This window comes from Aspergillus ambiguus (genome assembly GCF_047715705.1).
Source record: "Aspergillus ambiguus strain CBS 117.58 unplaced genomic scaffold BDV59scaffold_40, whole genome shotgun sequence".
NCBI lineage: Eukaryota > Fungi > Ascomycota > Eurotiomycetes > Eurotiales > Aspergillaceae > Aspergillus > Aspergillus ambiguus.
Genome location: NW_027395553.1, coordinates 135,766 through 162,703, shown reverse-complemented (window position 1 = coordinate 162,703; position 26,938 = coordinate 135,766). Strand labels below are relative to the sequence as shown.

Sequence of the window (26,938 nt, the reverse complement as noted above, 5' to 3'; positions counted from 1 at the left end):
TCTCGGAGACAAAATCCACCTATTTTTTTTTTCTTCGCTGATAACAGCCGGAGGAACGTTGATGCGGGGCTTATCCGATGCCGCTAAGCCTCATGGGGCAGGCAGCTTCACCCTCGTCCGTCCGGAGTATCAACAACCTTCCACCTCGACTTACTTGACTACTTCGTCTCTCCACCATGCGTTGACGGTCTCTGCTACATCGCGCTGGTATAACTCTGTCTCCCTCGAGATGCTCGATTTCATGGAGTATATCCAGCTCGGATTTGCCGAGGCCACGAACTGGAATCGCGACAACTCATACTCATCGCTGACGGCCACTGCACAGTGTATGTCCGAATCAGCCTGACAGGCAGAGACTCGAAGACACGTTAAGACACTTTATGGAAAAAGCTAACTAACCCTTGCTATAGCTCTCCTGGATTTCAAGACTCCCGAGCGTCTGCGCGTCCATCTGTCATCCCTGTCCACCCCTCATTTCGCAACTAGCTACACCCTCGGCACGGTTGGTTTAATCGATGGCTCCGTCTCTTATTTATATAGCACAGTCCCCTTCGACCATACTCCCAGCCGAAGTGCCTTGATACCCCTCCGCAAACTCGCTCCCGGGTATAGGCAAGTCCAGCCGCCCGTCGTCCCGGTAGATAACTGGGGGTGGGATTCTCTGCTCAATGGCACCGAGACGAATGGCAAGAACAATGGGACCCCTCTCGCGCAAAAGGCGACGTTACTCCATGCCACCATGCATATGCCGCCACCCACTACCCTCAATGCGCTCTTCCTCCGTCGCATCTCCCCGACCATGCAGCTCACTCTCGCCGTCTGTTCGACGCGAGGACCTCCGTTATCCAAATCGGCACCACAGGCCTCGCTGCTCACCCAACTCTCCCACGATACAGGGAAGTACAGCAACGAGTATTTGTTCAGCACGGATAGCGGCCTGTTCGGCTGGCGCGGGCTTTGGAATTTCGGTCCCGACCCGCGCAACCCTGCAGAAGACAACTCGCCGCGCTTGTCGCTCCTCTCCGCCGGCGCAGAGGCCTATTACTCCCCCGTGTCGTCGCTGGTGGGAATGTCTACTGGGTTGAGGTTCAGCACTCTGCCCGCGGCGACCGATGGTTCCGCATCGGCGTCCTCCCCGTCATCTTCTACGACAACCAATTCCGCCCCGATCTCCACCTTTCCCTACACACTTACCTTGACCCTGACCCCGATCATGGGCTCCCTATCCACAACGTACTCGCTGCGCGCCTCTCCCAACCTCTCCTTTAGCTCCCGATTTGGGTTCAATGTCTACAGCTGGGAAAGCGAGATGGTGGCCGGCTGTGAGCTGTGGCGGCAATCGCGCAAACCGAATCCCGCCGACGAGGAAGATGACGGACTCGAGTGGGCCCGGCGCAAACTGCGCCTGATGGACGATGCTGCCACACTGCCCCTCCCTCCGACTAACAGTACCCCATCCGAACCCGCGCAAGATGAAACCACCGAGTCGGTCTTGAAGATCCGCGTTGACCAGTCCTGGAATGTCCGGCTCCTCTGGGAGGGCCGGGTCAAGGAACTTCTCGTCAGTGCAGGGGTCGGGCTGGGGCCGAGTTCGTTCTCGTCGTCGGGGTGGGCCAATTCAACGGCTGGGGGTGCTGGCGCGCAGGGTTCGGGCGGGGGCAATGCTGGCCCGTCATATTGGCGTGGGGTTGGTGTGTCGGTGTCTTACTCTTCGTGAACAGACAAGGCATTTCCAAGGTGATTGATGTCTGTATGTATTTGTATAAATGATGACTGTATATAATGCATTGAGTTCTGATCCAGGCTACAATGATTTTTAACAAGCGCAGACCCCGAGACACCTCTAACGTGCGTGACGCAATTTAAGCTTTTAGATTCATGACTAGATAGGGAATTCATATCTGGATTACATCCATGCCTGCGAGGGCGCAGGCACTAGGGATATTGCAGGCGTTGGCCCTGTCATTTACAGACGGGCGTTGATGATGTCGACGACTGCTAGAGGTTAACACAAAGCGACACACAGAGGGGGATTAATCTGCACATACAGGCAGGCTTCAAGCTGGCACCGCCAACGAGGAAACCATCGACATCGGCCTCCTTGGCCAGATCGCGGCAGTTCTTCTCGCTGACAGAACCACCGTAGATGATGCGGGTGTTGTCGGAGACCTGGGCAGAGATGGTCTCGGTGAGCCACTTGCGGATGGCGGCATGGACCTCCTGAGCCTGCTCGGTGGTCGCAACCTTGCCGGTACCGATAGCCCTAGAACAGGTTAGCAGGGATTGATCATTTTTTGAAGGGGGTGAAGTCATACCAGACGGGCTCGTAGGCGACGACAACCTTCGCCCACTGCTCGGTGGAGAGTTCCTTGGCGACGGCGTTGAGCTGACGGGTAACGACGTCGATGGTCTTGCCAGCCTCACGCTCCTGTAACAGCATTAGAAGGGATCTGTTCCTCGTGCATCTGGGATGGTCGACGATGTGGGGTAACGAGGGACGCTTACCTCAAGAGTCTCACCGATGCAGAAGATGACGCTAACGCCGCCCTCAATGGCGGCCTTGACCTTGCGAGCGATGAACTGGAAAAGATTAGCACTGCAATGTCCCCTTTTTTGGGTTGTTTAGTCTCCCGTTCCGTGACGTGGAGCGCTACGCATTACCCAAAGGGGAAACAGTGAGGGGCAAGCAACATACCTCGTCGGACTCCTTCAGAATGACACGACGCTCGCTGTGACCGATGATGGTCCAGTTGATCTTGGCATCACGGAGCTGTTCAACGGAGATTTCACCGGTGAAGGCGCCGTTGGGCTTGTCGAAGACGTTCTGGGCGGCCACGCCGATGTTCTCGTTGGCGGCCTGACGGGCCAGCTGGAGGTAGAGGGCAGGCGGGGAGATGACGACCTCGGAAGAGGGATCGAGCTTAGCATCATTGAGGTTCTTGATGATGGAGGTAATGCTGTCCGCAGTACCGTTCCTATAGGAGGGGTAATATTAGCGATTGGGGGTATACCAAGGTATGGTGGGGGAGGGGACAGCGCACATCTTGAAGTTACCACCGATGAAGAATTGGCGAGGCATTTTGAAGGGACGATTGGACGAATGGAATTGACGAAGAGAGGAATGAAGTATACGCGAGAGGGACGACAGATTGAGGGTGATGGATAGGTAGAATGGAGAGGAAGAGGAGGGAAAAGACGGAAGAAAAGACGATGACGAAAAGGAAAGGCTTTTGGCGGGGCAGCCGCTTATATGCCTACCCGGCTTATCGATAAGCCTTCTCCGGGGTCGCCCGTCCATCGACACCACCACCTGGTGGAGGAGGATGAACGGCCAGAGCTGTTCACTGCAGTTCTCTCCTCGCTTGACAGAGAGCAGCTGCATCTCCTTGCGAGCGCCCCTCTACGGCGTTTTCAACCACGCTATCAAGCCACCAATGCGAAACCCTCCGTCGACCAGCCGCTGTACGGATCTTACCATGTACTCTTCCCCTTGGACTTTGATATCGGCCTTCGTTGGATCGCGAAAATCCCAATTGACGGCACGGTGGCCAAATGGTTAGTTGTCCGCCTCCGCCATGACCTCTAAGGCGAACACAATGCGCCTGTCGAAGGGCGAGACCATGATTCCTCTTCCGGATGTTTTGGACTTCTCCTCAACCACGCAGAACACTCTCGGATGCCCTTACATTATCATGACTTTCGTTTCTGGATTCCCTCTATATAACATCTAGTTTAGACACCGTCTGAATGACGCCAGCCCCGACCTCACTCGTTCACGCCGAATTCGCGCCCTCGAAAGCATGGCCTCAGCAGTGGTGCAGCCGGACAGATTTTTATTTCGGGCTGGCGGCCATCTTCTCTTTGGGCGTGATGGAAACCCATCTGATATCGGACCTACGCGACGAGTTGACCACAAGGCCATGGTTGACCGATGGTTTGTCCATAAAGATCCAGATGACAACCCCATATATGTCGAGCGTGCCCATCCAACGATCCGAAAGCATACTACACCCGTGTGCTCGACATACACTCCGAACAGAAACCGGTTCCTAAGGGCCTCGCAATGCTCTGAGCCCAGTGGGATGGAACCCTTCGTTCTTGCCCATGCAGACTTTGACATCCAGAACTTCATAGTATCAAAAGAGAGCGAGCTCCGAGGTATCATCGATTGGGATGGGGTGGCTGCGATGCCTCGCACTCTTGGCAACGAGAGATATCCTGGGTGGCTCACGCGCGACTGGGATCCGGCTATGTACGAATATAAAGAGCTTATGGAGCATGGGAGGAACCAGAATGTGTGTGGGAAGATTCGCCCGAATATCTCGCCTACTACCGTAACATCTATGATGGCATAATGGCAAGGCATCGTCTGGAGAGAAGAGGATGTGAAGCAAACCTCCTGCCAAGTATCCCTCATTACAGAGAAAAAAAAACTTAGTCATTGCGGCGGATGAACCCTCGATGCCGAGATGCGATTCTGCGTAAAACGGTGCATGAAATATGGAATGCTGCGGGAGGAGGTGAGCAACCGGACTTTACGGACCTTGTCGACATGTTCGTCGAAAACAATATGGATGCTGGAATGATGGAAACGCTCCATAGGGGGTTTAACGCCCTTATGTCAAAGAAAGAGTTGTAGCGTGCACTTGATAGACTTTTCAGTAGAGCAGCAAGGGAGGCACATCTATTATATCGTGATTATTATGGTCTCCATATATCAGTCATAACGTACTACCTAGGTATAGATGTCTGGTTCATCGTTACAATACATCTTCGTATCCTACCCAACTCCATAGAACAAGTACAGGAATCACCAACGACCAAAACAAAAGAAAAGGAAAGAAAGGGAAAAAAAAATACATCAGTAATGTCGATGATAATACCCCGGCTCTCTCATTGACATACATCTCCCCAAATAACACTCATCCAGCATGCGTTGGCGCTCTTCGACCATCTGTTCCCGACGCTTCACCCTCGCTTCACGATCATCCAACAATTGATCGCGGATATCATGGCGGATCCGCAACTTGTCGTACTTCTCACCCAAGCTACCAACCAGAGCCAGGTCGTCGGCTACGACAACTGGTTCCTGCACGATTTTCGGACGATCCCGGGTGAGCCGAGCAACCGCCCGAGTAGGATACCCTTTCGGGACCCGACGCAGTGGGTTTCTGCTGTCCGCTGGAGTCACCTCCACATAGCCATCCGGGTACCGTGCAGGGTGAGCACCTCCGTGCGGTGCGCGCACGTACTTGGGGTCATTGTTGGCGTTACGTGGTTGCTTGCGATAGTGCGTGCGATATCTTGATTCCGCTCGTCGTGACTTGGACGAGTGTTGTCGGTACAGACTGCCTCTCCAGCGGGCGTGCGACGGTTCGACGTATTGTCCATCGTCATCGGACCCTTCCGTTGCAGAGCTGTACTCCTCCGGGTCGTCAAAAAGCATGGATTCCGCGTCACCCGCGCTGCTGGACTCCATGAGGTAGTCGTGCTCTGCGTCCATGGGCGGATTTGGTGCTTGCGGTGGTCCCCTATGCGGCGGAGGTATGTTCGCAGCAACATGCACGTTCTCCCTACCAGGGGGGCCGAATTGGTGGTGACCATTGGGGAAGCCCTGCCCCTGCTGGTGTAAATTGCCCGCCATGGGGTTATTCCCGTTCAGGACCTCAATCGGAGGAGCGTGTCCAAGCCCCCCGGCGCGTGCGCCATTCATCATGTCTGGGTGTTGCTGCGGTGGACGCATGCCGGCAGGAATTCCTGCCCATTGGTCTTGACTGACTGGGGGAGCACCTCCCGCAGGGTGGCCTTGCTGATGGAACTGTGGAGGCACTTGCTGCGGAACTTGACCAAACATGGGATGGGACGTCCGTTTGGGGTCGGGCCCGGCGGGCCAGTTCTCAAACGGCTTGTTCATCGACCGATGAGGCTCGTGGTTGATCATGGGATCTTCAAAGCGCGGGGCGAAGCCATCCCGACCCTTGGGGGTGGTATCGAAACTCACCTGGACCGGCTGGGGCGTCTTGGAGTATGATCCCGTATTGACGGCTTTTCGCGACAGGATGATATCCATAGAGAGGGTCTCATAATCCCCTCGGCGCGAGTTCTTGCCCTTGACGGCCTTCTCTGACTCCTTGATGTACACGCAGGTCCATTCGTAGCGGGGATCATTCTGTCGGAGCTCCTCGATCAACTCGTCCACCGCGGTGCGTTTCGCCCGGGTTAGGTTCTGATACTGGGATGCGGCGGAGAATTTCTTTTTATGCTTCTGCACCATCTGGTGCAGATCGGCCTGCGACAAATGCATGCGCTTCTTCTCGACATTGCTCCAGGTAGACCTCTGGCCTGGCAGGACATCCGACTTGAAGAATGTATACCCGTCGTAGTAGAAGACGGAACGGGGATCAGGCCCGACATCTTTGACCGTGATCGGTTCTTTTGCAGCTCGGTTGCCTCGACCCGGGGTGTATCTACCGGCGTTGACATCCAGCCGAGCCATATCATCGACCAGTTGTGCGGGGGCGGGGGTGGCACTATGGATCACTCGGGGCATATCCCCCATATACATCTGTTGATGTGGCGGGGGATGATGAGTTGGAGGGGGTGGCGGGAGATTCTGGTTGATAACCGCCATGGTAGACGATATAGATCTAGTATAGGAGCTGGATACCTATATAGTGCGAATATTCAGTAACAACGCCCACCAATACTTTTCGACTTTTTATATTTTATATTATGATAAACAATGAAGAATGAAGAGAAAAAGGGAAACAGAACTAAGGAGACTGGATATCCAAGCGCGGTGGGGAATGAAGGCTTGATATACATAGACCCCCTCCCTCCACGAGATGGGATAGGCAGAGGGGCCTCTCTCCCTCCACATAAAACCATCAAAACAGCGTTGCACAATGACCAGACCCCTGCTCGTCTGCCTGCCATTAGGTTTATGCCTAGCAGTCTCGGAAAAAGTCAGACTCACAACGCCCGCCGGTCACAACAGCCTCCACCGTCCAATGATATGGATGGACGCTGGCGCAGATGGGAGAAGCTCACGTTGGTTCTTTGAAGGTATTTTGCCCTTTGCCCTTCAGCGCCCATCAACACGAGGCAAACCTTGAAGCTGGGGCGTTAAACCAAGCCCGGGCGTTGCAGAGGGTGAGGCTACGTTCGTTTCGTCTCTATCGCTCCCCTGCCATTTGTTCTCAGCCTCATCCAGGAGGCGATGCACCGCGGACAGATGTCAGACGGCACCCTCCATGATTCGACCCGATCCTTTCTGGATCGAAGGCTAATAGGAAAGAGAGAGGGAGAGAAGCCAAAAAAAAAAAAAAAAAAAAAAAGGCGCAATCGTCCTCGTGCAGTTCCACGAGGCCGCATGAATACTATGAAGGATGCGATGCATGCTATTCGACAAGCCGAGAAACAAGCAAATGGAATTGTCCTACCCTGCTCCCATATTGCATTTCAATTGATTCCCCCCTCCACTGCCCCATTCAATTCGATTCAAGAACGAAAGGCGGTCGACGTCGTCTCCATTGGAGACAGCCTCCTGTTATTTTTATTGGCCTTGAGCCAGTGATGAGATGCAGCATCCTGCAGCCAAGAACAGGCAGAACAGGCACCGCTGCTGGAGAGTCGCTAACAGACGAAGCCCATGGCGTCGACCGAGTCGGTAAGAATACGTGCGTCATCCAATGAGGGGTAAACCTGGAGCCTGCACTGCCTATCTTCATCTCTGCCGTGCTGCTAGCTGTGGTTTTCTGCATTCTTGTCGACACCATGGAGGGCTTCAGTGGGTCAGGTTTATTACTGCACAACATCAGTCGAAGGAGTTGCATAAATGTAGCTGTATACGTATGTGCTTTTTACTCCTTCCTGTTGTCTCCCTATGCACGAGAGGCGATTATTGCATGCATTCAGCTGGGACGCTTTTTCGCCCCTTCATCATGGGCGTTTCGTCGTCAGCGTCTCGCACCCGGGCGATCAGGATTCGAGCCCCCGCATACCAAAGGCCAAGAGTAACCTACCCTTCGCGACGAATGAGACAGCCCGATGACGAGTTCATGACTCACGGATTGGGTTTTGGATGTGCACATTATTCCCTTAGGCCTTGTGACTCTGGTGACCGCTCTTTCGCCCTCACCTTTTGGATGTCACGGTCGTAGCTTTCGATGGTTATTGGGGATCCGGGACGACGCAGTTATGGCCATCCAATTACTGTCCTGCATCGACTATGTCCGTCGGGTATGCGGCAGCATGTCGTGGGCTGGACCGATGCGATCTATGCACGGCAGTTGATGTACAGCCACCGTTGGCTATCTCGTGCTATCCAAGCTCCATCCAGTTGTTTATTCACTTCATGTAACTGGATAACGTTAATAATGTCCTGCGTACCCTGCATCAAAAGGTTGAACCTCTGAGACAGCGACCGTGGATTTAGCTGCGCATCACACGTGAGAAATTTTACGTAAAACCATAAAGATATTTTCTCAATATCCTCTAAGTTAGAATGAGTGTCCTGGGTCTCTACACCTAATCTATATATATATATTTACTGATCCTCAGAGTTTGGGGCCGATCTTCCCTGCAAGAGATTGTAGCACCACATCGGTCATCATCAACACCATCTCCTCCTCCAGTCGGCGACCGACTAATTGCAGGCTTACAGGCATTCCATGGACCAGATCCGGAGAGTCTGCTCGTAATCAGCATCACATACACATAGCGAAGTAACATGAGATTTCAACTTACAGTCACCCTGAACCTGTGCGTCCACCGGACTCAAAGGCGTATGGTTGGCATACGCCGCATCAACACTCCTGTCGCTGTTCACGCCGCAAGGGAACGAGACAGCGGGATAATCCAGGATGTTGAAAACACCGGTATATCCCACATAACCAAACTTGCCATTTTCCACGGAACTATACGGTGTGGTCGGGCCTGTTGAACCAAACCATCAGCACACGAACAGCACCAGTGCGAGGGAAAACATACAGAGAATCGCGTCAATGCCCGTCGCATTCCACCGATCTTGATATGCCTTGCAGAGGTTATTCCGCGCCAACTGTAGCTGCCACATTTCATACACCCCAAGCTCCGAAGCCTCCTTGTAGGCTTTCATCTCCGGACGCCAGGGCTCACCTGTTGGCTTAAGCAGCTTTTCGACCGACTGTCCGCCATCAGCGACAAACATGCGTCCAAGAGTTGCCAGTAACTCCACGTGTCCCGTCGGTGCCCAGTCGACAATTTGATGACCCGCCTCTTTTAGCCTCTGCACCGTCTGTTTCAGAGCGCGTGAAACGGGGGGAGTCGGTGTGACCACTCCGTCGTTCCAAAGAACAGCGATCTTCAACGTACGCTTGGGCTGGACGGTGCGCCATGCGATGGGTAGACATTTCGGGTCTCTGATCCAGGGCTTTTGGCCGACTACCGTCTTCGACCAGAGAACAATCTCTTCCAGTGTCGGAGCCATTGGGCCGTTGACACTGTTCACGGCTTCTTGACCAGCGAGACCGCTGCGGGTTTGGAAATTGGGGAAACGCCCGAACGACGGCCTGATGGTAAAGATACCGGTGCAGGCTGCGGGAATACGTAGGGAGCCGCCTGTTATATTTGACACCAGTTAGGTCTTCCTGTATATATAGTACTCCTGAGTTGAGCTCCTACCAATGTCTGTGCCCACGCCGAGACGACTGCCCCCAAAAGCAATCAGGGCGGACTCGCCGCCGGATGAGCCTCCAGATGTGAGCTTCCTATTTCGAGGGTTCACCGTGCGGCCAAAGACGTTGTTTACCGACTCCGCAATCATCATTGCGGTCGGTACATTGGTCTTTACATAGAGAACGGCACCGGCCTCCAAGAGCAAGTCTATCAAGGTGCTGTTGTAGGTTGCCGGGTCATTGACCAAGGAGGTAAAGCCGATAGTTGAATCGACACCGATGATGTTGAAGTTGTCCTTGATCGAGATGGGGAGCCCGTGAAAGGGGCCGATTGTCTTGCCTGTCTTCTTTAGATAAGCATCCAGCTCTTTTGCCCGTGTGATTGCTTTTTCGAAGAGTATTTCCGTCAGACAGTTGGTCTATACACCAATAGTAAGTATATAAGTACTACAAATACGTGAAGAGAAGATGTGTATACCAATTGGTGAGCAGCGGCAGCTGTCTTGCAGAATGCTCTTGTTACTTCCTCCGAGGCCCATGATCCAGACGACAGCTTGGACAGCAGCTGCGGTGCTGGGGTCCCCGTGATCTCCAATTCACGGTCTGTAAACCACCCTGACCGCCGGGGAAACGTTGTCACATCCAATTGACTGTCTGGTGGGAAGATGTTGGCCGGAATTACCCATTCTGTGGGGATGGCGCTCTTGAGAGTCTGCCGTTTCTGTGCGGCAATAGTATCCCAGCTCATTTTGACGGATTTCTGGTAGTAAGGTAGATATGGCTGTTCGTGTCACTCAGACGTTCGGGTTACGCTTTTGATGGCTGCTGGGACCGCGGTTCCATTTGTATACAGACCAGGGCGGGGTTTAGAGCTCTGATACCGAGCGATAGCCGGACGACACACTGATGTTGTGAGATAAACCCCATCTTGTGAGCCTGCGGTCTGCATTGTGATTCGTCCCAGCAACCGTGGTTAGAGAACTAGTGACTTTTCGCGATCCTGATATGGAACCGGCGAGTTTAGCCTATTGAGAGGGGAATCGTGGATGTTGATGCGGAGACGTATGCGGAGATCAGATAGGTGACGCAGCAGGGAATGGCAAGATAAACGACGGTTCGGATATTTTGCCGACAAAAAGGCCTTCCCCTCATTGCAACCAACGATTTGGTGAGGAATACGAGGAACCGAGGCCGATGTTGTTCGATGGCTGAAGTAGTTCATGACCGTCGCATAACTGACAAATTCCGGACTAGATAAGTAGATAGGCCTTATAGACCCCTCTTCGTCTGCCTTGGCTGTCAAGCCAAGAGCAGGATAAGATAGAGTACGGGTAAGAGTATATAAAATCGGGGTCTCGCCAGAGAAAGATGTTGTCTTCAGAGTTGGAGAAAGTCTGACCCTAAGGTATCGCATTAGATCATGCTCTCAAGTTTTATCTCGTACCTGAAGGGCCAGGAGAGCATCCCCGGAGAAGCAAAACTGCTCCGGAAGCTCGACTGTTTTATTTTGTCATTCTGCTGCCTTTGTTATTTCGCCAATTATCTGGATCGTACCAACCTGTCGAACGCCTATGTATCGGGCATGAAAGAGGAGCTGAATTTCCAAGGGAACCAACTCAACGTGATCAACACCGTCTTTACCGTGGGCTATATTGTTGGACAGATTCCATCTAATCTGGCTCTGACTTACGTACGACCTCGCATCTTCTTTCCGGCGATGATGACCATCTGGGGTGGTCTAACAATGATCACCGCGGCGGTGCATAACCCTCAAGGGATCATGGCCATCCGGTTTTTCTTAGGGTTAGCAGAGTCTAGCACCTTTGTAGGAACGCACTACATACTGGGATCGTGGTATACCGAGAAAGAATTAGGAAAACGAAGTGGTATCTTCACGGCATCAGGTCTCGCAGGGACGATGTTTGGTGGCTTCATCCAGACTGGCATCAATTCTTCGCTGCATGGTGCCAGGGGTCTCTCAGGCTGGAGATGGCTATTCATAGTTAGTCACTTGTGACCATCTTTATATTGATTCTGTTTACTAATAGGGTTACCACACCAGGTTGACGGTCTAATCACAATTCCCATTGCTATCTATGGCTTCTTCCTCTTCCCAGATACCCCTACAACGACAAAGGCGCCATATCTGTCAGCTGAAGAACGGGCCCTGGCAATAGCTCGCATCCCGGAAGCTAGCGTTATTAAAGTTTCCCTGAACATCGCGTTTGTTAAGCGCGTCTTCACCACATGGTACTGGTATGCGTTTACTATGCTGTGGGTAATTGCTGGTGAAACGGAGTCATTCTCCACGAATTATCTCTTAGCCCTGTATATGAAGGCGCACCCAACGAACAAGTATACAGTTGCCCAGCTCAATAACTATCCTACGGGTATTCCGGCCGTGGGAATAGCGTCAACCCTGTTCTGGGCAACTCTAACCGACTTTTTGGGCGGAAAACGATACCTCGTAGGCTATTGGATAGGTATTACGGGAATTATCACCTCTGCAATGATCCTCACCCGATTTGAATCGACGGCAGTCGTCTTTGCAGCTTATTATTGGGCAGGATCTGTTTATGCCTGTCAAGCAACTTTCTTTGCCTGGTGTAATGACGCGATGCGTTATGAGAATGACCGGTTACGCTCCGTTGTCATCGCCAGTATGAATACGGGGAGCAATGCCGTCAATGCATGGTGGAGTATCTTGTTCTACTCGGCAACGTTTGCGCCCCAGTTTATCAAGGGAATGTGGGCGATGATCGGATGCTCGATAGCCCTGATCTTTTGGACCTCGGGAATCATCTATATGACAGTAAGAAGTCAGAGAAATCGCGAAGACGTTGAGATACGACCGGGGGAGACGGATCTGAAACGAAACGCCGTAATGGCTTAGAGGTTTAGCATATGCGGTATAGATGGATCACACTTGACATGAGACATGTTGTATTTAACAAATGACTTGATACTATAAGTATGCGAGACGGCGCTATGGCAGAAAGTCCCAAAAAAGCCACGTCATGAAGTATGACCACGGCGCTTATCACAGCATTGCCTTATCGGAGGTAGCAAGTTTCAATTCATGATTCAATTCGGTGAACCCCTACCGGTAATCAATAGAGTAGATTGACTCTAACGCATAATTGATGCAAATATAACGCCTTCAGGCCCGATATCATGAAACTAGTGTGGAGTGACGGACAAGATAGAGACAAAATTCATAAGCTGGAACGGGCAAACATGGCAAAGCGTCATTACTGTCGGAGATTGTCCAGACGTGCTTGGAGATCATCATCACTGGCAGCGGCGCCTCCCGCGCCAACGGGCTGGGCAACTCGTGTCTCGCCCACCGCTGTTGCCTGTATGTCTGTTGGGGTTGTACCCAACTGGGAAGGAACATTAGCAGTTGTTGAATTCAGAGGGCGCTGGCGACCACCTACCGCTTGGTTGAGATCAACGCCAATCTCATCGAAAATCTCCTTCAGAATATCCTCGCCCTCTTCCTCTTCACCCTCCATACCGGTTGCTTCATCAATCGCATCATCCATCATTTCCTGTCGTTCATCCATGACCTCGTTCTCGCGCTCGAACTCCATGGCGATTCGTTGCAGTGCTGGTAGGTTCATCTGTCGGTTCATACTGCCCAATAGCATTGTAGCACCTTTCATGGACTGCATCATCTGTTCATTGCTCCGGACGGTCTGGCGGAAGGGAGAGGCAAGTAAGTATATGGACGGGGAGCGGTTTGCTCGGGGACGGAGCCAGCTGTACCTGGATTCGAAGCGAAATGGCTTGCAGTTGTGTGCGCATTTGATAGAACTTTTGAATATACCTAATTGCGAATCGAGACCACTTAGCATGGAGCTGCGACGCAAGAGTCTCGGGAATACACCATCAGGCAACGTACCTTCTTGTCCGAACCAGATCTTTGGCCTGGATCTTACAAGCGCCTACCTGGCCATTCTTCGCACTCTTTTTGATGTCCTGCACCAGTTTCTTCTCTTGGTTCTCCAATTTAACTCTCTCCCTGTCGAGTTCCCGCTGCGTCCTATCCAGCGCCCTTTGGTGTTTGCGCAGACGCTCTGCGGGCGTCATGCGTTTCCCGAACGCCCACTCGACAATCTAGAGAGGGTCAGTGAGGGAAGACGCATCTCATAGTGGCGCATCGAGAGACACTTACATTCATGATGTGTATAAGGAGCGACAGGAACAGGTAGTGGAAGACGAGAAGCGCCAGATAGCGGGGAGGAGTGGGTTAAGGCCAGGCAGTTCAGTCTGTTGGTGACATCAAGTGGTAATTAATCTGCGTATCGATGAAACGGAAATACTGCCTGTTTTATTACCCGTGTCACATGCGTGGTCCCCAACAGGGCTAGCGTGGAAATTTGTAGCGGCGGAATCACGTAAGCACCCGCCGTTCTTCCGTCACGTTAACTCTATCAAATTACCTGATACTTCGAGTGTTGTCACCCAATCCTCTCGCCATCTCCTCGCCCCTCGTTTACAATCTCATGCACATCGCTTCTCTCCCAGTATGAGTCAGGAATACTTTTCCGGCAAGGGTGGCTCCTCTGCCGGAGAGGGTTCGTCGAGACATCCTCCTGAGGATGAGCCCTCCGAGAACCCTTTCTTCTCATCGCCCCCACCCGCATACATGACAGTCGGGAATGGTTCGACTTCGGAGAGCGCCACCGCGTTGATGGCCTCGTTGAATCAGGATTCGGGATACGGTGGTAGCATCGCCAGCGGCAGCTTGATGGATGGAGAAGCGGACAGTCGTTGGAGACCGGAGTTTATGGTGGACCGGCCGACCCCCCAACATACTCCAACACGACCAGGAGAATGGAATCCGGCTGGTTTGTCGCCCCGTTTAGAGCATGGGATGAATGTTTTTGGTGAATACTAACCTCTATTTCATCGCTACAGCCGAGCATGAACGACAAGTGGTCGCGAGTCATGTCCATCAACTTCTTTAGTATGTTTAGCGAATCCCCTGTGTACCAGTCAGTGGCCGTGGTTTTATTAACGATGCGTGCAGTAATTCGAATAGGACGAAACTTGGTCGCGCTATCTCCCGGACAATCGAAACCCTGAAAGAACTCCAGGATATGAACCGCCAATGGCCTGCACACTACCCCTCTGTACAGGGTACTCCTGGCACCCCGACCCCCGAGTCTACGTCGCAAAGGCCCTCCTTGAGCCAGACCCAATCCAATTTCGACGAATCAAATACCATCCCCGATCACCTTCGACCCGGAACTCTAAGACGTGCAGCAACAATGCCTACCAACGAGGATCTGCCAGAGTCCAGCACAGCGGCCGAACGTCGTCCCCCACCGGAGCCGAGACTGATGAGCCCACAGATCGCGCGCGAGTTCTCCATTCTGAAGTTGGATCTTAAGCTGGGTGCTCTGTCACAAGCAGAATTGGTACATTCGCTGGAAAAGGCTTCTATCGCTTCTCTACTGGATGGGAAAATCAGTCAGAGCGTCAAGCATTTGCTCTCCCTGCGGGATAGAATCGAGGATACGTCCAGCAAGGTCCTGATTACTGGAGACCTGAATGCAGGAAAATCGACTTTTTGCAACGCCTTGTTGCGCCGGAAGGTATTGCCTGAGGACCAGCAACCCTGCACTAGCATCTTTTGCGAGGTCCTTGATGCACGGGAGAACAGTGGAATCGAGGAAGTACACGCCGTCCACAAGAATGTGCAATATAACCGCAACGATGAAAGTACATACGACGTGTATGCATTAAATGAGCTGGAGAATATCGTGGTCGACAATTCCAAGTATATGCAATGCAAGGTTTACGTCAAAGACACACGGACGATTGATGAATCTCTGCTCAACAACGGAGTGGTCGACATTGCGCTTATCGATGCCCCTGGGCTGAACTCGGACTCCCTGAAGACTACGGCCGTCTTTGCGCGACAGGAAGAAATTGATGTCGTCGTATTTGTCGTGTCGGCTGCAAACCACTTTACACTCTCTGCGAAGGAGTTCATTCTAAATGCCGCCCACGAAAAAGCATACATGTTTATCGTCGTCAATGGATTTGACCAAATTCGAGACAAACAACGCTGTGAACGCATGATTTTGGATCAGATTAACAAGCTGAGCCCTCGCACATACAAGGAGGCTGCAGAGCTCGTTCACTTTGTGTCAAGCAACGCCATTCCCGTTTCGCCACCCCTGTCTATTGAGAGCTCGGGCTCCGGTAGTGGGGGCGGCGGAGACGGCCCGGACCCCGATGGGGATGACGACGACGATAAGTCCGAGGATAAAGGCAAAGGTAAAGGCAAGGAAAAGGAGAAGATACAAGATTTCGAGAACCTTGAAGGTTCTTTGCGGCGCTTTGTCCTCGAAAAGCGCTCTCGCTCGAAACTCGCTCCTGCCAGAACATACCTACTTAACCTTCTTGCTGACATCAACTCCTTGGCATCGGTTAACCGTGATGTTGCTGAGTCGGAACTCAAGCGTGTCACTGACGAGTTGACGGAGCTTGAACCGGCGTACGAAGAGGGTAAGAAGAAGAAGGTGGAGCTTGGAGATCTAGCAGAGAAGAGCATTGATGATTCATGCGAAGACGTATACAACCACACTCGATCCACACTAGGAAACACTATTTCTCGCGTTTCTGAGGCTGACCTAGGCGTCGAATATCCCGGTCTGTTCTCGGCTTTCCAGTATGCAGAAGACCTTAAAATGGCCATGTTGGAACAGATTTCGGCGTCTGTGTTTGATTGTGAGGATTATGCCCGCGAAAAGACAGTTCAGGGTGTTGGGTTCATCCAGAATGTTGGCCTTCTTCACGTGGGAGAAGACAAATTCACTCCTCTCAATTTCCGTGCTGATATGATGTTCCGTCGAGGCCGTCGCCATACCCTTGCCCGGCAGGTCGACACGGAAGTCGACTTATGGGACTTCTTCGACCTCTCTAGCCTGTGGGAGCGACAGGAGAAGATGGCTGGGACCGGAGTGGCAATGACAGCCTTAACTGTTCTGGGAGGCAGGGCCTTTGGTGGTATTAGTTGGATTGATAGCATGTTCACTGCTACAAAGGTTCTTGGACCAAGCAATATGCGACGCCTTCTTCTTCCTGGAATTGTCGCAGCGGGTAAGTCGAAGTCTTCTTCAATTGATGGCCCTAAGCTAACCTCTATAGCTGCTCTAACTGCCGCCTATGTCCTTTCTTCAATTCCCACCACACTTCCTCCTCGACTTTCCCGTAAACTTGCGGCGACTCTTTCCGAAATGGATTATGTGCACACTAATGCCACCAGAATATCATCAGAAGTTCGTCGAATTTTGCGTATACCGGCGACCAATCTTCAGAACAGCCTCGCGCAGGGCATCGAAGATCTCGGTAGACGCAAGCTCGAAGTTACGAAGACGAAACACGAGAGCGAGACCGCCTGCAAATACTTTTCCAACCTCTTCCGTGATAGCACTGAGAATCGACATTCTGTGGAGAGCATTGATCTCGATGGCCCGTTACCTGGTGGATTGGCAGCTCACGAAGCATGATGTTGGGTTCCAATGCCTTTCTACCTTTCTTTACTCCCCTTTCCATTGTATAAATCTTATGATGTGGTATGGATTATTCTGTTGTTCAGTTGTTGGAGCTGGTTGTTTCTGATACACATTTCCTTGATTCATTTGCCTTCTCAAAATATCCCATCTTGTACAATTATTTACTCTGTCCGTTCTACGATTGACCACCATTGATTTTGTCTACTTCATTTATTAGCATTTATGCATGGTGATAGCACTCGTCTCCGAAGTTCAATGACAAGTTAATCCCCAGGATCTAATTTGTTTAACGAGTCAGGTTGGAAGGCTGAAATTAGAATTTGTCAAGACAAAGAAAACTTCACGTTTAATGCCATCATCTGGTAAGGTCCAACGAAGACGCACCTTTTCCAACGCCTTCTTTCGGGGCTTATCCGAAGATAATACCTAAATGAGTGGAAAGAAGAGTGAGCAACATCAACAAAGGGAAGGGCACCTTTACCAAATTGACAAACCCTCACGGTCAATTCGGGTACCCGAAGACTGAACGAAGCGCTCTCGCGGAACCGACAGTGAGATACGCTTCGGGAACGTTTAGTGACGTCTTATGGAAGCCTTAATCATCCGCGCCTGACGAATGAATATCAAGTCCAAGTCTATCTACGACGTCTAGCAGAGAAGGATGATGAGGCGCAATGTTGTAGGCAATAATAGATTGGACTCTCGGGTGACCGTAACATCACGATGTTCTAATCAAACTACGATCATGCTACCATGTTAACCGCTTGCGGTTGGGCAAATGATGCCAAGATCTGTCCTTAAAAAAGATCCAATTCTAGACGGCCTAGACGGCCTGGGCTGGGCTAGAAGACGCGACAGCTGTCAAAACTTCTCACATATTTCTTATTCGGAGTAAGCGTGGCGTTAGCGGGGTAATAGACAAAAGTCCTCTGTCGTCAGCAGTGATAGCACCACCCAGTTCAGGGCCTCGTTGTTGGACGTGTCCTAGTAGCATTTGATCTATCTCGAAGTGCGAATATGCGCATTACAGATACCTCCCCTCTGCGTGGAGTTGACGGTTCAACCTTCGACTCTCTTAGAGATCTCTGGAACACCACGGAAATAATCACCGACCATCACAATGACCCGAGTTTGGCATATCAGCGGAGCAAACACTGGCTTCGGCCTTGAGCTCGCCCTCAAAGCTCTCGCGGAAGGCGATCGTGTCATTGCGGCCGTTCGCACTCCTTCCAAAGTCCCTGACAGCCTCAAGCGACCGGAAGTCGAAGTCTTGCAATTTGACCTCACCTGGTCGCAGGGAGTAATGAATGAATACGCCGAGAAAGCGTTTGCCGCTTTCGGACGACTGGACGTTCTTGCAAATAATGCTGCCTACTCATATATGGGGGCTATCGAGGAGTCCGAGTCCGTCTCAGCGCATGGTGGCGCACTGTGACTGGAACTGACATTGGATAGAGATTCTGCAGTGAAAGCCCAATTCGACACGAATGTATTCGCCCTCCTCCGTCTTGTCCGGGCTGTCCTCCCAGGACTTCGCAAACAGGGCAGCGGAACGATCGTTAACTTTTCCTCTATTGGCGGACTACACTCCTATCCATCCAACGGTATTTACTGCGCGACTAAATTCGCCGTTGAAGCTATCACTCAAGCCCTCGCCGCGGAAATAGCCCCATTCGGGCTCAATGCTGTGATTGTTGAACCAGGATACTTCCGTACTTCGTTCCTCAATTCGGTCACGTCGGGTGCGAATATCGCGCCTGCGCTGGACGTGTACGAGGGCACACCGGCGCACGAGGCTCGCGCCGCGTTCACTAAATACAATGGATCTCAGCCTGGAAATCCGAAGGAAGGCGCTGCAAGAATCTGGGAATATGTGGCCGATGCGGGCTTGCTGAAGGCGAAAAAGAAACTGCTGAGACTACCACTGGGAACGGATACGGGGGCGGTTTTGAAGCAGCATACGGCTGAGCTGGCTGAGACGGCTGCTCATTATGAGGAAGTCTGGAGAAGCACGGATTTCAAGGAATAAGGGGTCCACCTATTGGACTTTTTCCGTAACTAAATAGAATGCCGCCTTGATTCTATCGCGCAATCTACAAATTGTGATCGCAGTTTCTGCAAAACCAGTACAACCTTTGAACCATCGAGGAATTTCCTGGAAAATCATCATTACTGTCTGTATACGTATAGATAGCTTGTCCCTATTTTGGTCCCTCCATAATGTCGGATACATAAATTTTAGGCAAATGATGGAGAACAAATTCAGGGCTACTGTTGTAGTGAATTGCTGAAATGAACGAATCTCAGGAAAGCGCTTGCTTTTCGTCCAAAATGTTGGTAATCTCTCGTTGCGGGGGACTGGGATTCTACAGGGACTGGCCATAGGTGATAGTATACATGTGATCTATGTTTCTGTCTTCCCTCCTGCTCTAGGGACCTGGACATCTACCTCGATCGAGCGCTCAATCGAATATATTCCTGTTAACCCTCGAGACTTGCAAACCAAAAGGACTCTTTATACGCAAGATATTCATGAATTTGACCGCGACTGGCAACTGATTTCTTTTTTCCCAACATATCCCCCGAAACGGACACTCCATCAAACTCCCTACAGACACACTTTCATGAGCTTCATGCGGTGGGTTAATTACAAAGGGGGTTATCACCATGATCCCAGACCGGTCTTTCACCTACAGCCGTAACCAGATAAAATACCATACTAGGGAGCCTCAAATTGTCAAGGGCTGTCTACGGCGATGCAGTGCCTTACTAACCTATAAGTGGCCTGAATCAAGCCCCGGAGGGTACCAGCGTTCAGCGTGGAAAACATATACGAGTTTTTCATATCACGTATACTGCCTCTTAGGAGATTTATGACGAGTTTGTGGGTTATTTTGTATCAGATGCCTTGTCGATCAATACTATCCGGGGTGCAATCTCCAGACGAAGAGGCATAGCCTCTTCAGAGAAGACGGACCTCTGACTTCTCCTGATGATACAGGGCAGAACTCAAGTGAGCAGGGCCACAAATCAATGACTCAAAGAATGCAACCCCAGCCGGTTGCGAGAACCTGACCACCAAGCTGAAGCCGAACAGTTCTATACTATTAAAGTGGCGTGACAATTCTGGTGTCGACTCCGTGGGGGAACCTGCAACCCTTCCCCATGCAAGTTTTGTGCGGACACAGATGGCCGCTGATACATCTCTCATCATAACACTGCAAACCATCCGGGCAGGCACTCAAGCGGGCGACTACCATCAGATCAAGAAGATCTGGACCCTCCAGTTTTGGCGTATGCTTATAGGTACAAGACCTATAGGTGCACTCGCCCAGTATTTGGAACTGGTTGCAGAATTTCTGTGACTTAAGAGCCTCGATCTTGCCTTTTGAGGGCTCACGTAACGGGGTATCAACCCGGTCGCCATTCACATTTTTACACACCATCAACCTGACTCTGTCCCTTCCAATTGTATTCCGGGGTGGATTGTCCAGCAGTGAGCCTTCATTTAGTACTGGGGGAGTCATTCTCGCGACAGAGGCATAATTTGGGGTCGGCGTCCGTGGCGGCAGGACTGTTGGAGAAATCGCTGCACCTCCGAATGAAACTCTTCTAGTCAGCTTTGTCGACCGAAATACTTCCGGGAACGAAGTCGTCTCGAATTCAGATGCTAGATCTCTCAGTTCACTGGCGAATGGTGGACCCTCAACTAGTGAAATACGCCTTGATCCGCGATGGGATCCCAGTACACGGGCATAACCATTGTCTGCGGATCCACAGAAGATAATGTATTGGCAATGAACATTGACAACACATTGCTCGAACAGAGCTGAGAGGGATAAATTAGAGACCTGTTTACCTTTGGGTGAACCGATATCACGATCTCACCTCGAATTTTCACATCAGAGCATTCCTTCCCACTGCCTGCATCGACAAAGTCACACAGCTGGTTTTCCATGTTGAATCCTTGGATGAAGGATTCCAGTACATCCTTCGAACTGATAATGCCTGTATCGCGATAGGTCTTGGCAAGGCCAGTGACATTTGCATACACGTGAACCATGTATTGGATGTGAGGGCTGGTGTCAGGTACGGCCTTATGCACATGATCCCGAACTGCCTTCATGAGAGCTTTCGCCGCAGAGCGACCGCCCTTCTGGCCACCTCGGACAAACTCGTCCATAAACTGCTACATGTTAGTTGGAGGGATATCACTGATAGGCGGAAAGGTTTATAATCACATTCATGTGGTCGCCATCAACGAGAACCGCTACAAATTGCAACTTCGCCTAAGCTCATGTAGTCAATAACTGATCCAGAACTGTTGTTTAGTGGATAGAATTCATTAAAGAATCTTACTTCCATACTATATTTCTCATCTAGCTCAAGCTTGCGTTTCTCTGATTCATCTCTATACAGCATAACCAGCTTCTTCTGGTCCTGCAATTCTCCATTCTCGCGTTGGAGGTCTGTTCCAAGGCTTTCAACATGATTAAACAGCTCCTGTATTCAAGCCACCGCAGTTAGCACAGCTAATGCCGCAACTTTGAATAGGATACATACCTCGATGATCTTGTCCTTGCTGCTCTCGGCAGCCCTCGCGGCCTCATATGCTTCCTTCCCTCAGCTCCGTCAAACCCAACATTTTTCTCATATCAACCATGAAATGGACACAGAAAAGAAGAACGAATGGGATCCTCATGTATTTATGGTGTAGCCTGCCTCCCGGTACGTTCTGCCCAGGCTGACCATACCCTTAAAACACGGCTGCCACGTCACGTTAGGAACACCGCAGTTGCATGAGTCTTTGTATCCCTCGCGCCACTTATCGATGGAAAGGACATTGGTTGGTTGCGTACAATTGGCCCAGCAATGGTAGCCCATGTCTTCGTCTCATCCCAAGAGTGGCGGTTGCAGGGATCATGCGAAGCGCCGCACTGTCAGGCGCAGCAAGAGCGGTAAGGCGCATTTACTCATTCACCAGCCCTTGGAGTACTGTGAATGGTGGCATGCAGATTGGTAGAGTCACATTTGTTCTTGTTGAATGAATGCCTTCGCCCTGAGCAAGGCTAGGTAAGGATGGCCCATGGCCCATCCAAGACCCCCCAGCGCCGCACCCAGCCGAGGTTTACGTTCATGCAAGTGCCGTTGCCGCATTTTTTACTTTCCAGGACCCTTAGTCTTTGTCCTAGAAGTTATCTAGGCAGCATTCTGATATGACGCCTGCCACATCTCCTCGACACGTAGTACGCAGAGCGGCTGGAAGAATCCTGATCTATATACCATGGCAGGAAAAGAGAACATCAGTCGCAGTCGCCGCTTCAACAACTGCAAATCGATCCGCCAGCAACAGACTCACCGAAGAAACAGTCTCCCCCGGAAGTCCTTCGAATACTGTCAGGAATGCGATGCCGACGTCTTTATAATAATTCGACTCAAGAGTGACGGTCAGATTTTATCCTTCAATCCTAATACCAATGGCATTTATCATGAAAGCAGCTGGTAGGCGCTTGTGACCCGTTGGATGGCCATCTGCCGACCCAGCGCAGGCTTCGCACTACCCAAGGTCGAGAGAGGTAATATGGCACGACATGGCTGCCAATATGACAGCAGAGAACGAGTATTTGCTGGCAAGTCAACTACGTAAAGGAAATCAAGGAGATTATTTCTAAACATGGAAATTGGTCATGGACATCACCCTCATACCGGCCAGGATTGATTATGGAGGTCTCCTACTCGCTAGTTAATGGGTCCTTAAGGCACTGGCATGAATACAGAATTATAGTTTCAGCTACTGCCCAGCAATTGCCGTTGGCGCATATGTAGGGTATTCGTAGCGCTGTTGACTTTCCGCGTCGCTCTAGTCCTTTAGTCCTAGCTCCAGTGGCCTTTACTCACACCACACGCACCCGTTCGGAGTGACGATCCTCAGCACCATACCGTAATCGTTTGAGAGCACCAGGCCGTCTGTGTACCGGTAGACGGTCTAAGATGTACAGATAGAAGTCAATAACCAGGGCTTGCTGGAGCTTAGCATTCCATAAGATGTTATCGGGACGAAGATCCTAGTGAATAACGCCGAAAGAACGGATCTCCTTTATTGACTGAGAAATCATACGCTACATAGCCTTACCCAGAGTATTATGGCCTACGCTCTCGCTACCTCAGCTTATAAGAAAAATATAATATATTCTCTTATAGATCGTAGGTTTGTGCTCTATTATTCTCGAGAATAATATAATATTATAACAGGGCTCAAAGGTCTCTAGGCAGGAGTACAAGATCTAAAGCTAGTGCTTACTAGCTCGAAGTCGACGAGTCATAATATCGTAAGGATAGTAGATAATCTTATATATCATATCGACTACGTATGAGGCGTTCATTTGCTAGGATGCTGCAAAGTGTCTAGACCCTTAGAGTGTGCAGGCAGCAGAGTGTCGAGACCTCAAAGTTGTCCAAACACCACATCGTTTAGACTCTAGAGTGTTCAGATACTAGGCTGTTTAAACACTGAAGTATTCCACCACCGAAACGTTCAGACCCTAGGCCATGTGGTATGGTCGCGGACCTTTCCAGGACATTGTAATTTCGGAATATCTTCACTCTTCCCTCCCATTCGAATATTAGATTTTAGTTAGCTAGCTTAAATATATATTCCTACGGTTTCTAAGCCGTCTTCCTATCCGTCGACTTATCTAATTCGGCATGGATGTTGCGTATGAACGATCGTTCGTGGCCGTCGGCACTCATTTGGGCACGGGCCATGATTTGCTCAACCAGCTCGGGTCGCAATTCGGTACCCAAAATCGACTTTATGGTTGCTGAGAGAATGTTCGGTGAAAGGGCCAAGCGGTTTGAGTGGGAAGGAGATGGCTAGACGCAATTTCCTGATATGTCTATGGAACTGTAGGAATGCACCCAAGCTGTCGATAAACATTTAATCAACTAACTACAACAAATATGACCTTACCCTGATTCGCCCGCCATAGGTCGGTCAAAGGGGCAAAGGAACGAGAAACAATGTTACATATACGCCTGTTTAGGTAGCAGAACTTTTAGGCTTCCTACGCTTGTCGCGTACGAAGATATCTGTGCAGCCATTCCGAAGGGACCTGCGGGTAGTTTCAAACAAAGGGGAGGCGGTGATAAGGTCGCTAAGCTTATGGTATCCGTAGGTACGAGAGTCGAAGTCAGTATAGTTTTTTGTAATAAGGTCACCGATGTTAGAGAGCCTAGCCCAGCCATCGTTATCAGAGGCTGCTTCTACCGTCGTTCGCAACTGATTTGTTAGGTGGCTATCGTTTGGAGTGTGTCGGGCAGATATGCGATCTTTAGGAACGATAGTATTGTTCGCATGTGGTATAAGCTCGTCAAGATGCACGAGGTTTTCAGTGTAGATAAATTTATCGCATGCAGCGACGAAGGGCTTAGGCGTTTTTTGCTCGCCGAATCCGTATACAATTGCTCCTGACTCGCGGATACGAGCGGCCAGTCGGGTGAAGTCACTGTCGCTTGAGACGAGACAGAACCCATCAAATCGGTTAGAGTATAGAAGATCCATTGCGTCTATAATCATAGCTGAGTCGGTCGCATTCTTGCCGTGGGTATACGCGAATTGCTGCATTGGTTGGATCGATTGCTCAAGGAGCTTGTCCTTCCAGCCTTGCAAATTGGGTCTAGTCCAGTCCCCATATGCTCGCCTCACATGAGCTGTCCCGTATTTCGCCATTTCAGAGTTAAGGACGGAGGACTGAGCATTGTCCGCGTCAATGAGAACTGCGAGTTTGGGAAGGTTGTTCTCAACCATGACTGTGAATGTATACGAAGTGAGAATCAGATCATAGCTAATGCTCCGGGTGTGTGTGCTATCTACAAGAAATATTTCTGAGCCCTGATATTCTCATGTGTGTATTCTAAGGAGCTGGGTCAAGTCATGACTTCGTACATACGTGATTGATTATTAAGGGTAAAGGGTCTGGATTGAGGCGGGACATGGATAACTAGTGCTCTCTGTAAACTATGTAAGAAATAGCCAGAGAAAGGGAATTGATAGGGGCACTCCCGCTTTTGCTTGGGACACTCATTAATATCACTACTTAACTAACTATTCGTCAAACAGATTCCTCGCAGGCTCCTCAATTTGGAACTCACCGAAGTAGTAAAAAGAAGTTCCCCCTCCCTACTCCCGTTGCATTAGCTTTCAAATTTACATTGCTTTTCCTCCTCCCCTAGTCTGTGGTTTCAAAGTACCCAGCATGATCTGGCGAGACCTCCAGGCTGCCCATTCATCTACCGGTCGAGTTTCCTCTTCTGCCCCTTCAGCCAATCTAGGGATTTTGCCTCCACGAATACGACGCATGGATGCTTGCCGCGAAGGGCGGACTAAATAGGCAATGCTTTGACGAGGTATCAAGGCCTGATCACCCGGGGCAGTGATCACTCGATGCAGCGAGCTGCGCAACAATTCCCCAGTCCACTCCACCAGCGTGTCACCCAGGTTCACTAGTGCGCATCCCGGCTCAGGGCGCACGTACTTCCAATTCTCCATCGTATTTTCCTGACCTGCCGGCAGGATCTGGAGCCCACCGATTACATGGAAGAGAAGAGTCAGAGTGCCGATATCTGTATGCCCGCCTAAGGAGATCCGATCATACATTGGTGCTGACTGAGGAGGGCTATAGAGCAACCTCACAGAGGTCTCCGACTCCTGATCCAGAGGACTGAGAGCGCCCAGGGTGCCACGCTGCAGCCCGAGCTGATCGTCCAGGGCGGTGAGGACAAGCCCCAATGCAGACGAGGCATGTCGAATGAACGCCTGAACTTGCAAGCGTTTATTCTCGATTGGAGGCGCATTTGTCCGGGCGGGACGATTTCCTAGCATATCATCTTGGCTAATGGAATAGAGATGCATGTGGTCGAATTTTCCATCGTCGGTCTTCAGCAATCCAGTTCTTTTATACCTGATTGCATAAAGACGCCATCAGCTAACCTAATTACAAAGTTAAGAGGCGTTAAGGAAACACCTGAACGTACCCGGTGAGATCCCTCGGCGCATCATAGGCATACTCGTCCAAGGTGGTCTGGTCCAACGCGAAGAGCTCTGTGTTCAGATCGAACATGTTTTCCGCATCTTGTAGCAGAGTCGTACCGTCGTCAGAACCACGCAAGTCAAGCAGGAAAAACCCCTATTCCCGAGATGCCGTGAATAGTTTCTCTGTCTCTGCTGCTTTTCCGTTCTGCAGCTCGCAAAAGGAAATAGTTGGTAGACTTACAACTGGGGTTTCGGCTGGAAATGGCGGAACATCTGTAAAGTACGTAGGAGTTGGCATCCTTGGAGATACTTGAGGTTGTGGTAACAACAAATATGGCGCCTCGTTAATGGAAATGCCACGCAGGGAGATGCGCTTATATCGTATATTTCGGCGGATAAATTCTCAGTGTAATAGGGGTAGTATGATGTGTTGAGTCTGTCGATAGTGCCGTTCGGCCCCAGGTGCCTTTTGACTCGAATTCAACTTACTAAACCATTAGTGCTTATGTGGACTCACCCATAGCACCAGACCGGGTGTGTAACAGGATCCATTCTATCGAGTACCGGCAGGACGACGATCCTCCATTGTGGGGTGCTCTCAACATATGACCAAGGTCTTACGTATGGATCTGTAACTACCAAGATCATAAAACTGAAGGCTCCCAACCGAGCGGATATGGAAGGAAAATGCCAAAATATTATGGAATAATTGAGTTGGC

The 26,938-nt window shown here is 50.8% G+C and overlaps 15 protein-coding genes across 15 annotated transcripts; 7 read left to right on the top strand and 8 right to left on the bottom strand.

The window, feature by feature from the left end:
• The first annotated feature begins 3 nt into the window (after window positions 1–3).
• On the top strand, window positions 4–1,830 carry BDV59DRAFT_186203 (mitochondrial distribution and morphology protein 10). Its single transcript, XM_073690987.1, has 2 exons — window positions 4–326; window positions 411–1,830. Exons 1-2 carry the CDS (start codon window positions 62–64, stop codon window positions 1,715–1,717), a joined length of 1,572 nt encoding a protein of 523 aa, XP_073544383.1. The 5' UTR covers window positions 4–61; the 3' UTR covers window positions 1,718–1,830.
• On the bottom strand, window positions 1,814–3,217 carry BDV59DRAFT_115955 (triose-phosphate isomerase TPI1). Its single transcript, XM_073686691.1, has 6 exons — window positions 3,042–3,217; window positions 2,696–2,975; window positions 2,506–2,580; window positions 2,316–2,428; window positions 2,049–2,263; window positions 1,814–1,995 (listed from the first exon to the last, which is right to left on the bottom strand). Exons 1-6 carry the CDS (start codon window positions 3,077–3,079, stop codon window positions 1,967–1,969), a joined length of 750 nt encoding a protein of 249 aa, XP_073544382.1. The 5' UTR covers window positions 3,080–3,217; the 3' UTR covers window positions 1,814–1,966.
• Window positions 3,218–3,298: 81 nt separating this feature from the next.
• On the top strand, window positions 3,299–4,721 carry BDV59DRAFT_186201 (uncharacterized protein). Its single transcript, XM_073690986.1, has one exon. The coding sequence runs from the start codon at window positions 3,801–3,803 to the stop codon at window positions 4,353–4,355; it is 555 nt and encodes a 184-aa protein (XP_073544381.1). The 5' UTR covers window positions 3,299–3,800; the 3' UTR covers window positions 4,356–4,721.
• On the bottom strand, window positions 4,707–6,549 carry BDV59DRAFT_186200 (uncharacterized protein). Its single transcript, XM_073690985.1, has one exon. The coding sequence runs from the start codon at window positions 6,494–6,496 to the stop codon at window positions 4,862–4,864; it is 1,635 nt and encodes a 544-aa protein (XP_073544380.1). The 5' UTR covers window positions 6,497–6,549; the 3' UTR covers window positions 4,707–4,861.
• Window positions 6,550–6,904, bottom strand: BDV59DRAFT_186199 (uncharacterized protein). The gene has a single exon (XM_073690984.1). It carries the CDS (start codon window positions 6,886–6,888, stop codon window positions 6,685–6,687), a length of 204 nt encoding a protein of 67 aa, XP_073544379.1. The 5' UTR covers window positions 6,889–6,904; the 3' UTR covers window positions 6,550–6,684.
• Window positions 6,905–7,769: 865 nt separating this feature from the next.
• On the top strand, window positions 7,770–8,474 carry BDV59DRAFT_186196 (uncharacterized protein). Its single transcript, XM_073690983.1, has one exon. The coding sequence runs from the start codon at window positions 7,854–7,856 to the stop codon at window positions 8,160–8,162; it is 309 nt and encodes a 102-aa protein (XP_073544378.1). The 5' UTR covers window positions 7,770–7,853; the 3' UTR covers window positions 8,163–8,474.
• Window positions 8,475–8,558: 84 nt separating this feature from the next.
• BDV59DRAFT_210280 (amidase signature domain-containing protein) lies at window positions 8,559–10,595 on the bottom strand (the record flags this gene model as incomplete). Its single annotated transcript, XM_073695560.1, has 5 exons — window positions 10,135–10,595; window positions 9,664–10,075; window positions 8,992–9,600; window positions 8,749–8,937; window positions 8,559–8,692 (listed from the first exon to the last, which is right to left on the bottom strand). The coding sequence occupies exons 1-5, from the start codon at window positions 10,402–10,404 to the stop codon at window positions 8,559–8,561; spliced, it is 1,614 nt and encodes a 537-aa protein (XP_073544377.1). The 5' UTR covers window positions 10,405–10,595.
• A 481-nt stretch (window positions 10,596–11,076) lies between these two features.
• On the top strand, window positions 11,077–12,549 carry BDV59DRAFT_205128 (major facilitator superfamily domain-containing protein; the record flags this gene model as incomplete). The annotated part of the gene is made up of 2 exons (XM_073694587.1): window positions 11,077–11,658; window positions 11,719–12,549. 2 exons carry the CDS (start codon window positions 11,077–11,079, stop codon window positions 12,547–12,549), a joined length of 1,413 nt encoding a protein of 470 aa, XP_073544376.1.
• A 179-nt stretch (window positions 12,550–12,728) lies between these two features.
• BDV59DRAFT_115918 (ESCRT-III subunit protein DID4) lies at window positions 12,729–13,939 on the bottom strand. Its single transcript, XM_073686690.1, has 5 exons — window positions 13,834–13,939; window positions 13,561–13,775; window positions 13,425–13,485; window positions 13,094–13,354; window positions 12,729–13,039 (listed from the first exon to the last, which is right to left on the bottom strand). The coding sequence occupies exons 1-5, from the start codon at window positions 13,837–13,839 to the stop codon at window positions 12,908–12,910; spliced, it is 675 nt and encodes a 224-aa protein (XP_073544375.1). The 5' UTR covers window positions 13,840–13,939; the 3' UTR covers window positions 12,729–12,907.
• A 182-nt stretch (window positions 13,940–14,121) lies between these two features.
• On the top strand, window positions 14,122–17,893 carry BDV59DRAFT_186185 (mitofusin). Its single transcript, XM_073690982.1, has 4 exons — window positions 14,122–14,509; window positions 14,580–14,628; window positions 14,692–16,772; window positions 16,821–17,893. The coding sequence occupies exons 1-4, from the start codon at window positions 14,188–14,190 to the stop codon at window positions 17,180–17,182; spliced, it is 2,814 nt and encodes a 937-aa protein (XP_073544374.1). The 5' UTR covers window positions 14,122–14,187; the 3' UTR covers window positions 17,183–17,893.
• A 162-nt stretch (window positions 17,894–18,055) lies between these two features.
• BDV59DRAFT_186184 (SDR family oxidoreductase) lies at window positions 18,056–19,400 on the top strand. Its single transcript, XM_073690981.1, has 2 exons — window positions 18,056–18,592; window positions 18,644–19,400. Exons 1-2 carry the CDS (start codon window positions 18,309–18,311, stop codon window positions 19,215–19,217), a joined length of 858 nt encoding a protein of 285 aa, XP_073544373.1. The 5' UTR covers window positions 18,056–18,308; the 3' UTR covers window positions 19,218–19,400.
• A 492-nt stretch (window positions 19,401–19,892) lies between these two features.
• BDV59DRAFT_186177 (CCCH zinc finger DNA binding protein) lies at window positions 19,893–21,953 on the bottom strand. The gene is made up of 5 exons (XM_073690980.1): window positions 21,752–21,953; window positions 21,556–21,691; window positions 21,430–21,477; window positions 21,077–21,374; window positions 19,893–21,017 (listed from the first exon to the last, which is right to left on the bottom strand). Exons 2-5 carry the CDS (start codon window positions 21,565–21,567, stop codon window positions 20,296–20,298), a joined length of 1,080 nt encoding a protein of 359 aa, XP_073544372.1. The 5' UTR covers window positions 21,568–21,691; window positions 21,752–21,953; the 3' UTR covers window positions 19,893–20,295.
• Window positions 21,954–22,213: 260 nt separating this feature from the next.
• BDV59DRAFT_186170 (uncharacterized protein) lies at window positions 22,214–22,956 on the top strand. Its single transcript, XM_073690979.1, has one exon. It carries the CDS (start codon window positions 22,473–22,475, stop codon window positions 22,692–22,694), a length of 222 nt encoding a protein of 73 aa, XP_073544371.1. The 5' UTR covers window positions 22,214–22,472; the 3' UTR covers window positions 22,695–22,956.
• Window positions 22,957–24,227: 1,271 nt separating this feature from the next.
• BDV59DRAFT_195576 (uncharacterized protein) lies at window positions 24,228–24,995 on the bottom strand (the record flags this gene model as incomplete). Its single annotated transcript, XM_073692599.1, has 1 exon — window positions 24,228–24,995. One exon carries the CDS (start codon window positions 24,993–24,995, stop codon window positions 24,228–24,230), a length of 768 nt encoding a protein of 255 aa, XP_073544370.1.
• Window positions 24,996–25,294: 299 nt separating this feature from the next.
• On the bottom strand, window positions 25,295–26,674 carry BDV59DRAFT_186168 (uncharacterized protein). Its single transcript, XM_073690978.1, has 2 exons — window positions 26,222–26,674; window positions 25,295–26,148 (listed from the first exon to the last, which is right to left on the bottom strand). Exons 1-2 carry the CDS (start codon window positions 26,305–26,307, stop codon window positions 25,395–25,397), a joined length of 840 nt encoding a protein of 279 aa, XP_073544369.1. The 5' UTR covers window positions 26,308–26,674; the 3' UTR covers window positions 25,295–25,394.
• Between the last annotated feature and the right edge of the window lie 264 nt (window positions 26,675–26,938).